The sequence below is a fragment of the Rhinolophus sinicus genome, chromosome 13 (assembly GCF_057876585.1).
Source record: "Rhinolophus sinicus isolate RSI-liver-muscle chromosome 13, RSI-T2T, whole genome shotgun sequence".
Taxonomy (NCBI): Eukaryota; Metazoa; Chordata; class Mammalia; order Chiroptera; family Rhinolophidae; genus Rhinolophus; species Rhinolophus sinicus.
The window spans coordinates 23,054,405-23,065,310 of record NC_142513.1 but is presented as its reverse complement, the minus strand read 5'-3'; the positions used below and the strand labels follow the sequence as shown (position 1 = coordinate 23,065,310).

Sequence of the window (10,906 nt, the reverse complement as noted above, 5' to 3'; positions counted from 1 at the left end):
CTTCCCTAACATGTACCGTTATCCAGCTTTCTAATTTTACCAAGACGATTGTTGGTTTTATTTATTTTTCTCTGATTACCAGTGAATTTGAGCATCTCTTCTTATGCTTTGTTGACTACAGAGTCAACACAATCCCTATCAAGATTCAAGCAGGATGTTTTTGTCAGAAACTGACAAGCTGATCTTAAATCATTTGTATCACAAGGCAAAAAATAATGAGAACAAATTTGAAAAAAGAACAAAATGGGAAGACTTTCACTTTCTGACTTCAAAACTTACTATAAAATGACAGTCATGAAGACACTCTTCCTAGCTCTCTGATAGCACAGCCTGCCTTCAAGATGGCGCCGCAGGAAGTCAGGAAGCCTGAGAGGTCAGTCTGGAAGTTTGGTTTGGACCTTACTCATCCAGTAGAAGATGGTATTTTTGATTCTGGAAATTTTGCACAGTTTCTATGGGAGAAGGTTAAAGTCAATGGAAAAACTGGAAATCTAGGGAATGTTGTACACATTGAATGCTGCAAGAATAAAATCACAGTTGTTTCTGAGAAACAGTTCTCAAAAAGATATTTGAACGATTTTACCAAGAAATACCTTAAGGAAAACAAGGCTTCGTGTAGTTGCATCTGACAAGGAGACTTATGAACTTTGTTACTTTCAGATTAGTCAAGATGAAGATGGGTCTGAGTCTGAGGACTTGTTGAAGTCATCCATTATAGGGCTTTGCTTACTAATAAAACAAATGAAGCATACAAGAGAAAGAAACATCTAGAAATGAACTTTTAATTTATCAGTTAATAAAATAAATGTACTCTGTAAAAAAAAAAAAGACACTCTTCCTACATTAGGAATAGAATGTAAACCCCTTAATCTGGTAAAGATCACTTAGTCAACAAACTGAAATCACACAATCCACTTGTTCCCTCCTCCAACAAAATCATTCCTAGTGTAATTCTTCCCCTAAAATGCCTTGCCTTGTCCTTTCCTTTCAATTTATTTTTTTCAATCCTTCTATGATCATTAAAAGCACCCATATGGACATGTATAAGTTTTCTAGAAAGACAAAGGCTGATGGGGGTTATCATTCCAATTTGAGAAACCTCAAGTTGACAATGACATGGACCACAGATCTGTGGTCCCAAGGCTCTGCCACCAGGGAGCCCTTTCAGAGCTTAGAGGAAGTCCTTTAAGAATCACTTATCAACTTACTCTCCCTTGTCCCAAATTAAAACAAAATAAAGCTAAACCAAGTCAAAGCTGCTCTCTTTCGCAGAATATGAGTTACTTCGAGGGCTCATCACTGCAGAGAAGGGAACTACTACTTACTAGAAAAAGCTGTTATGTGTGAAAGTCAAGAGGAGTTTGGCTGGACCTGTGAGGGTAGTCCAGGGTGGTTGCAAACTTTGGAGGGCTCAGTGACACCTCTGAAGCACCCTCTGGGTGCTTCATCAGAGACACTGTTTTGGGTTTAGGCCCATGGAACTGTTCTGTAAAGAAACATTTATGATGTTGGGCAGCAACAAATTCTTCTTTCAATGGATAGTTAGACCATGGTTAGGGTCATGCCCTCTCTCCCATTCTTTGCTTTTTCTTACTCAGATGTTTTCCTACTTGAGCTTCCTGGGGTCCTGTCCAGAGGGGCAGCCAAAATTGGGAGAGGAAGTTTCGTGATGGACCACTGCTCAGAGAGGCTGGGCTCATGCGCATTTAGACTCTCACTTCATCATTGATTTTTCTTCAGAGTTCAGGGGATCCATGGTTGATGGAGGTGCTGATTTCTTTTGGAGTCTGGAGCAGGTCAGCTGTGAACCCCTGTGATGTGGTCCTTTATAGCACCCTGGAAACTTCACAAGAGACAAAATGTCTTACATCTTTGGACTGAAGGTTCCTGAAGGGTAGAAATGGTGTCTTTTCCACTTTGACCATCAGCCCAGATTGGCAATAAAGTCAGCACACTGGACCCTGGGGGAAAGAGGAAAGTGGTGTGGATCTGAGAAGGGGCTCCAGGCTGCTTCTTCCTGATGCAAATTGGGATGGTCAGCATGGCCATTGCTGGAGGGTCAGCTGTACTTCACTGGAGGACCAATGAACAAACAAGGAACTGAGAGTAGATGAAAAAGAACAACTCCTTCCCATAGGAAAGAAATTCATGTCCAAATTCATGGACAAGGATTTGGAGACCCAGGGATAGAAGGAAATGTTGAGTACTACCCCATATAGTGTCACATGCATTATTTTATAACAGCCCATGTAAACTCAGGTCTGCAATAGACTGAAAACATGGGTCCAATGAAAGGTCATGCTGTGTTTTACATCATAATATACTAATTTGTTTTTAATTTTATGTCTGTTCTCTGCCATTAAAATGTAATCCCCATGGGAACAAGACCCTGCTTAGCTCTTCACTTCAGAGCCCCAAGAATTTAGCACTTACCTGACACATACTAGATCTTCATTAAATAGTAGTGAAATGAATGAAAGGCCAGAAACTTGTAAGATGAGCAAAGGGATGCCCTGATTTATGAAATTCAAGGAAAAGAACCATTTCTATTGGGAATAACTGTGGGACCACAGAGTGTTTCAGGTATATGTTACATCATTTAGTACTTTCAGCAATTATTCAAGACAAGAAATATTCTCACCATTTTGCAGGTAAGGAAGTGGAGGCAATGGGAATTCAAGTTCCTCAGCAGAGGTCTTGTAGTGAGTAAGTGGCAGAAATCAAATTCACACCCATGTCCATCTGGCACTTCGGCAGGAAGAACGGCGTCAAGGTCAGGACTGGGTCAATAACGGTAATGTTAGAAAGGGAGGCTGCAGCCAGAGGATGCAAATCAGGAATCCATTCTCATGAGGCATCAGGAGGGGAAAACAGAGCGAAGACCACAGGTACTCATCTAGCTGAAGAAAACACGTACCAAGCAGAAGGACGAGGTCTGCAGAGGAAGCACGGACAGATGAGAGCCCCAAAGGCTAATGTGGGACATGGCATTCCTACAGACCTTTTTAGGCCCGGGGGAGATTGTCACAGAATTTTAAGTATCCCCAGTCTCCTTGGCAAGACAATCCTATTGTAGTATATGTTCATTCATTCATTAATTCACCACATATTTGTTGAGCACCTACTATTGTGCTAGGCTCTGTTCCAGGCAGGCACAAAAAAATGTACCTACCTCTCCCCTGTCCTCCCCCCTCCACAGGAGCTGACATTCTAGTGGAGCCACAGTGTTATGCTAAGCTCTTAACTAATTTAATTCATTTCCATCATTCTGACTCAATAAACTTCTGATTATGTTTGACTTTCTGGATAGGTCCGGTTACAAGGAAAGAATTTGTTAATTATTTGGGATTTGAATATTTTGGTCTCCGTGATTTATAAAAGAGTAAACTGATGTCTGATGTGTATTTATTTCTCCTGAATTTGCTTAGTGTGAGAATGGAGTCACTCTTAGTGTGATGACAGAATGGTATTTCAGAGCCAACAAGACTTGGATGAGAGAGACTTCGAGAAATTTATCAAGGAAATAGTTTCTCTTCCTGGTTCCTGACAGGTTGGGAGACCTGGAGAAACAGGAGGTTTCTCTTCTATGTCCATCTCTCTCCCTGCTACTGAGGGAATAAGTCTTGCAAGGGGTTAAACAGATTGACTCGGGTCAGATAGCCTAAATAAGAACTTTAGCTCTACCACTCACTGGCTTTGTGATTTTAGGTGACTCAACCCCTTCAAGCCTCAGTTTCATCACATCTGTAAAATTGAGATAATTGTCCCTTAAGGATTAAATAAGATGATCCATGTAAATGATGTGTCACGGTGCAGGCTTCTAGTAAATGTGCAATAGCAATGATCTTTGACATAAAATCTTTTGTAACCTAGGTAACCAATTGCAGCTGTGCCAGCAGCAGTGGTAACTGCTGCGATCTACTCTTACGCTGGAATTGGAAGTCCTACAGAAATGTATTTTCTCACAGTTCTGGAGGCTGGAAGTTTAAGATCAGGTGTTGGCAGGTTTAGTTTCTCCTAAGGCCTCCTCCATGGCTTGTAAATGACCTTCTTCTCTTTGTGTCTTCACATGCTCTTTCCTCTGTGCATGGGCACCCCTGGTATCTCTTTTTTTCACAAGGACACTAGTAATATTGGGTTAGGACCCACTCAATTCCCTCATTTAACTTTACCTCTTTAAAGGCCTATCTCCAAATATAGCCATATTGAGGGTTAGGGCTTCGATATATGAATTTTTTTGAGGGACACAATTCAGTCCGTAACATGGCCCTTGGCTCATTTAGTGTGTTATCAAAGGAAGTAGACAACCCTGTCTTCCATAGAGCAGGCCAGGCCAGAAGAGTCTCTGGCTTTCGGAATAGATGAGTAGAGAGCAGTGCAGCCAGCAATGAGGCTGTTTCTTGCTCGAATTTTTATCCACTCAGTTGGGCACAGGCCGGAGCCTAGACAAGCAGTGCCTGCTGCTGGGAACCTGCCTTGTCCTCTAGGACCCGCCATACTCCATCCTACTTTCTGAGCCTTAGCTCTGGACAGATGGCTTTCACTTTATTAAAATTAACATTTTGCCTGGACATTATCTCTAGCTCCCAACGTTTTTTTCCCCTTTTTTAAAATTTTATTTTTCTTCCTTTTTTTTTGCCAGCTCTCGACTTTTAATCTATCGTTTTATGTAGTGCCCTTCTCTCTGTCATCTTAGGTTATTTACAGGCCAACTTAATTTACATATGCTCGTAAGTCTCAAATTTTACAATTTTTATGTGACAACTCATGTTCGTAAATCATATTTTCAAAGTAGTTCTGAACTTGAAATTGGGCCATTATAAGTAATGTGGACGGTAAAGAGAAGGTTTTCTAATATTTAGGATTCTCCCTCAAACCCACTTTTCCTTCACAGCCCTGCCCTCTTCTGTTTCCTGTCATAGAAGCAGCCACATCATCATCGTGTATGGGATTCACCTGCCACCTGGCAAAAGTAGGAAGGATTCCGCTTCATACACAGCTAAGGGTGGGGTAGCAGTTTGTGTATGTATGCATGTGTGTATGTATTTATGCTTGACTCACTGTGAAATGCTCTGTAGAAGCAGTGCTGGTTAGTTCGTGGGTGTCTAATTTGATTACTCTGGGTTCTAATATTGGTTCTAAGAAGTTAAAAAATTAAGAGTCACACAGCTTCTGACTGGTAGGGTTTGGGGGCAGCATGGCACGTGCCAGGGTGAATCCTAACCTCATAGACCCTGAGTGGCAGAGTCTGGGGATTGCTCTAGGATGTGCTAGAGTGAATCCCAAGAGAGAATTTGCAGTCACTGTGGGGCTTCCAAGGCTTAGAAAAAGGCCCGTTTTTGCCTTTAAAATGGAAAGTCAGATGTTTTCACCAAGAATATTATTGCATAATTGGATGGCCAATTTTGGCCTCTTTGCGTTGAAGTATGGCCAGTTCTGTCTGGGAAATACAGCCTTTACTCTGGCTGGCCTTGGGCCAAGCTGACATTAGAAGGGGTCTATTCCTGGAGTGAAAGGGGAGAATAGGTATTGGAGACTTACCGAGTTTGTTATAGTGGATGTGACATTTCCCTGAAGGAAAAGGATATTCCTCAGGATCATGTATCCTGAGAAGAGATGGGTGAGTTCCATGATCAGAAATGAGGATTCCAAGGAAATCCTTAAACTTGGACGAGAAAGACATTTTCTCTTCTCTCTGTGGGGAGACAACGAAGACAGCACTCTAACTGTGGGAAGGTAAGCTGGACTTTCAGGCATTTGGCAAATAGCTGTAACAGGGAGGGAACTGAATACCCATAAAATATACTTGGGGTTCTTCAGGGAACACATGCATAGCAGGAGTTGAAGTTATTCTTTGTGTGAAGTTATTTTTTGTGAAGTTATTCTCTTACCTGTTGTACAAAGACTTCCAGGAATATAATTGAAAGTTGTACTCTAGTGTCACTGTAGGGCATTGTGGAAAAATCTGCCTTACGTAGGGTGACACTATAGTAGAGAACTGATACGTTAAGGAAAGATGGTCTTTAAATTGATGGAGGTGATATGTAGCAGAGAGGAATATGCTAAAAAATTAGAATAGGGGGTCTGTGCCATTATAATTTGGGTAGTAAAAAGAAGTGTGACCTGAGATATAAGGAAGTGGATTCTGGGATATAATATAATGTTTACATTTCCTTTTTGTGATTAAATAAATAGATGCTCATATATGGATGAGTGATATGTTCAAGGCCACACAGGTAAAAAGTGCCAGAACCAGAATGCTAGCACAGGAGCATCAAACCTGAATTTCTATATTCTTAATTCTATTTCACAGCCCTCAGAAATATGGCTGTCTTCTCTAGATTAGCGTCCCCTTTGCCTAATAGTCCTATCGCTACTGGTGCCCTCGGAACTCTCCAACCTGGGCTGTCCAAGATGGCAGCCACCAGCTACATGGGGCTATTTAGTACTTGAAAAGTGGCTGGTATGAGTTGAAGTGTGTTTTTAACAGTAATATACACATGAGAGTTCAGTTTTAGTGCAAAAAAATGCAAAATGTCTCAAATAATTTTTATATTGATTACATGTTGAAATGATAATGTTTTGGATTTACCACACTAAATAAAATGTATTACTAATATTCATTTCACCTATTTCTTTTTACTTTTTAAAATGTAGCTACTAGAAAATTCAAAACTACCTGTGTGGTCTGCATTTGTAGTCTGCATTCTGTATCTATGGGAAGCACCTCCTTACTACACCTTCTCCTTTACCCCCTCCTCGCTCCTTCATTCCCCCATATTCTTATCTTAAATGGCTTCATGAATTAGGTTATGTTCTTCTCTGGAGAAAGTAGTCTTGGTCCCCCTATATTCTATTTTGCATAAGTGCCTTTCCCCCCAAATCTATGAAAAAGGAAAATACGTCTCCTGATATTTTCCTTCTTGTTGTCCCAAGAAAAGAACACCATATGAGAACCATAAATCCTTATTACAGAGGCCTAATGTGGGTCACCCGTGGGCCAAGTTCAATGCTGTAATCACCATTCCTGGTGCTTGCTTTCTCCTGGGCATGTCAACTAAAATTCCATCCCTCTCCAGCTCTTTCTCTTCTGTGAGGCTCCTGTGAGAATAACATTATATAACATTATATAAACGTAGGTGCTTAAACCAGTATTTATTGAATGACCCATGACATCATTTAATAGATAGCAAAGAGAGAGAGGAACTGGTTTTTTAAGGGGAAGACCCATATCCCTGCTCATTTATTTCCTCCAGCTCCATGTGTGGTGTCAGCAGTGTCTATGGTGGTGGTGCTGGTGGTGAGGAGTCAGTGGCTGAATCTCTGCTTCTTTTGGAGTCACTCTTAGTGGAAGTAGCCGGGTATGTAATCTTTCCTGAGATCATGGGGTTGGTGGTGGCAGAGTTCACAGTGTTGGCATTTGAGATGATGGTGTTGATTTTAGCAAGAGGGCTTTTGATTTTGGGGGGAAGAGATAAAATACGATATTTTGTTTGTTTCAGAGCCCTAAAATTCTTGGTAGTTTTCAGTAGTTCTGGGGAGTTCTCTTCAAATATATAGGCTACTTCATTTTGCAAATAGTAGTCCATCAATTGAATTGCTTTTTGTCCAGCACAACAACTTTTCTTCTTGCATTTCAGTACTTCTTTTTCATCCACAGCACAATGGTCTTTGCATCTCCCCAAACCCATTAAACATCTTCTCAAACCAGTGAATTCTGCACAAAGAAAAAAGAAAACCACTGGGCTAAGGTTGATAAGTAGATATGATCTTAAAACTGCTGGAGGGAGAGGAATCGAGTAAGAGCGAGTTTGTTAACGCTAAATTTTAAGTACAGGGTTAAGGGATATTGATGGGGTCAGCTGGCAAGCCAAGAGAGTCTCTATACTCCTATGAAATCCAAAATAAATCCCCTAGTCTCCCCTCATTGAGTCACTTTAGAAATCTAAGATACATAGAGGAAAGGAGAAAAGGGAACCCAATTATTTGCTTTCAGATAGGATTTTCTATCTCCAACTTAGCATCTTAGACACTCGTAGGGCATCTCTCCCCATGATCCTAGGAAATACCAACAGGAGTAAAATCTGCCATAAAACAAATCCAAGGAAGAATTTCAAAAGGGAATCAGTAGGAATTTCAGGAGTACTAGCTTCTTGCCAAACCCAGTTTTTTATTTTATTTTATTTTATTTGCTATCTCATTTTCTCTTCCTTCCTTCCTTCCTTCCTTCCTTCCTTCCTTCCTTCCTTCCTTCCTTCCTTCCTTCCTTCCTTCTTTCTTTCTTTCTCTCTCTTAAATGAAAGTTTATTGGGGTGACAATTGTTAGTAAAGTTACATAAATTTCAGGTATACAATTCTGTATTACATCCTCTATAAATCACATTGTGTGTTCACCACCCAGAGTCAGTTCTTCCATCACCATATATTTGATCCCCTTTACCCTCATCTAACACCCCCCTCCCTACCCTCTGATAACCACTAAACTATTGTCTGTGTCTATGAGTTTTTGTTTCTCATTTGCTTGTCTTGTTCTTTTGTTGTTTTTGGTTTATATACCACATATCAGTGAAATCATATGGTTGTCTACTTTTTCTGTCTGACTTATTTTGCTTAGTTAATTATAATCTCAAGATCCATCCGTGTTGTCACAAATGTTCCTATATCATCTTTTCTTACCGCCGAATAGTATTCCATTGTGTATATATACATCACAACTTCTTTATCCATTCATCTATCGAAGGACATTTTGGTTGTTTCCATGTCTTGGCCAAGTAAACAAAGCTGCAATGAACATTGGAGCACACTTGTCTTTATGGATAAATGTTTTCAGATTTTTTTTGGTAGATACCCAGGAGAGGATTGCTGGGTCATATGGTAATTCTACTCCAAACCCAGTTTTCCATGACCTCACCCTCCTCGATCATTGCTTGACCTGTGGTCCCTGGGGCATGATGTTCTATCATTTTCAGCCTCTCTGGACACTCTGTCCCTCAGAGGTCTTATTCATTATCTTAACCTTAACCTCATCTCCATCAAGATAATTCTCACATTGTTATCTATTGCTCTAAGTTGCCGGCTCGGTTTAGTACCTCATCTTCCTCAGGCTTGATGACTTTTCCATCCCAATGTTTCTCATCTTTTTTTTTTCTGAATCAAGAAAGTTCTCCCTCACTCATCTTAACAATTCAACTGATTTTCCATGAATAACAAGAGATGTATGCAGCACCTAATGTTCATATACATTTCAACATTGTTTCTCACCAAAGACAAAACAGTAAAATTCTTATATTTCAAACAGCTACACTGATTAACCCTGTAAATGCTCACGTGGAATTTGAGGCTCCAGGGGGCTAAGTGACTTTACTCACGATGACCCAGTCATACTTGCTTATATGTCTACCCTTCTCTTTAGGCCCCAAGATAAAAACACTAGAAACATCTTTGACTCTTTCACTTTCCCTTCCTTGGCTTATTGCCAATTTCCCCAAATATCTGGATTATTCTTGTATTCTGAAAAAAGTCTCAATGCTTCTTCTTTCTTCAAGAAACGATGGCCAGTCCTCCGGGTTAGCCTTTTGCCACAATGTACTCCTAGGTGCTCTTATGGGTAATTTGGGGGTTTCCAAGACAACAAGGCTGAGAGAAGGGATGGAGATGCGTAAAAATCTGAAAAAGCTGAGATGGAGGACATAGACCTGTTTACTGGGTCCTAAAAAAAAAAAAAGGTTATTTTGAGCATAAGAGTAAGGACTTTCTCTTTATTATACCAAAATACAAACGGATAGCAACCTTTGCTTCAAGAGACGGTTTAAATTAAAAATAGAGCAAAAATGAGGGAGACTGGGGCTGAGTTCCAGGTGATCGCTATTTAAAGGGTAGGAAGGCAGCTTTACATGTTGGATATAATATATCCTACACATGCTTTGGCTGTAGTTAGCTTCCGGTGTGCCCCATCAGACACAGTCTGGGGTTAGGGCCTACGGGGGTGTGTGGGAGATGGCACATGACTGATGTAATGGGTAGACTATTCAGCCATTTCTTTGGGTAACTCATCTTCCAGCATCGATTTCAGTTCCCATTGTCACAGACAGCCAAGTCCCTGCTTCCTCACACTGACCCCTCTTAAACCCAGGATTCCACATTACCTGTATTCACCTGGTACTGTAGCATGAGGCTGGCAAAGATAGGAAAAAGGAGCTTCATGGCTGGGTGCCAGAGAGGAAGGCTTGGATCTGGTTGGCGTTCTTGAGCTCCAGCCTTTATTGGTCTCTTCATGGCCTGAGGCCATGATCAGTGAAGTGCAACCAAAACTCACAGCAGTTGTGTTTCCTCTCATCCTGTTTGAGAACAATCTTTCCCAAACATTTCTGTCCAACACATTTTCTGCTCTTGACTCTGGGGGAGAAATATAAGACATATAAGATCCAAAAGGGACGGATGGGTGGCTCACTTGGTTAGAGCGTGAGCTCTAATCGAACCTGGGCTGCCGGTTCGATTCCCACGTGGGCCAGCGAGCTGCGCCGTCCACAATTAGAATGAAGTCAATGAGCTGCTGCTCAGCTCCTGGGTGGCCAGATGGCTCAGTTGGTTGGAGCGTGGGCTCTCAACCATAAGGTTGCTGGTTCGACTCTTCAACTCCAGCAAAGGATGGTGGTCTGCGCCCCCTGCAACTAACAACGACAATTGGATCTGGAGTTGAGCTGCGCCCTCCACAACTAAGATTGAAAGGACAACAACTTGACTTGGAAAAAAGTCCTGGAAGTACACACTGTTCCCCAATAAAGTCCTGTTCCCCTTCCCCAATAAAATCTTAAAAAAAAAAAAAAAAAGATACAAAAGAAGTGCAGGCCCTTTGCATCTCCCCTTAAAGTTTGCGCAGGGCAAGAGTAATGCATTGTTTTCACTG

The 10,906-nt window shown here is 41.2% G+C and overlaps 1 protein-coding gene and 1 pseudogene across 1 annotated transcript; one reads left to right on the top strand and one right to left on the bottom strand.

The window, feature by feature from the left end:
* The first annotated feature begins 341 nt into the window (after positions 1–341).
* On the top strand, positions 342–1,614 carry LOC109438681 (ribosomal protein eL22-like 1 pseudogene; annotated as a pseudogene).
* Positions 1,615–7,214: 5,600 nt separating this feature from the next.
* DEFB129 (defensin beta 129) lies at positions 7,215–10,203 on the bottom strand. The gene is given in 2 exon segments (XM_019718690.3): positions 7,215–7,717; positions 10,146–10,203. Coding segments are annotated over 2 exon segments (561 nt in total).
* Positions 10,204–10,906: the final 703 nt, after the last annotated feature.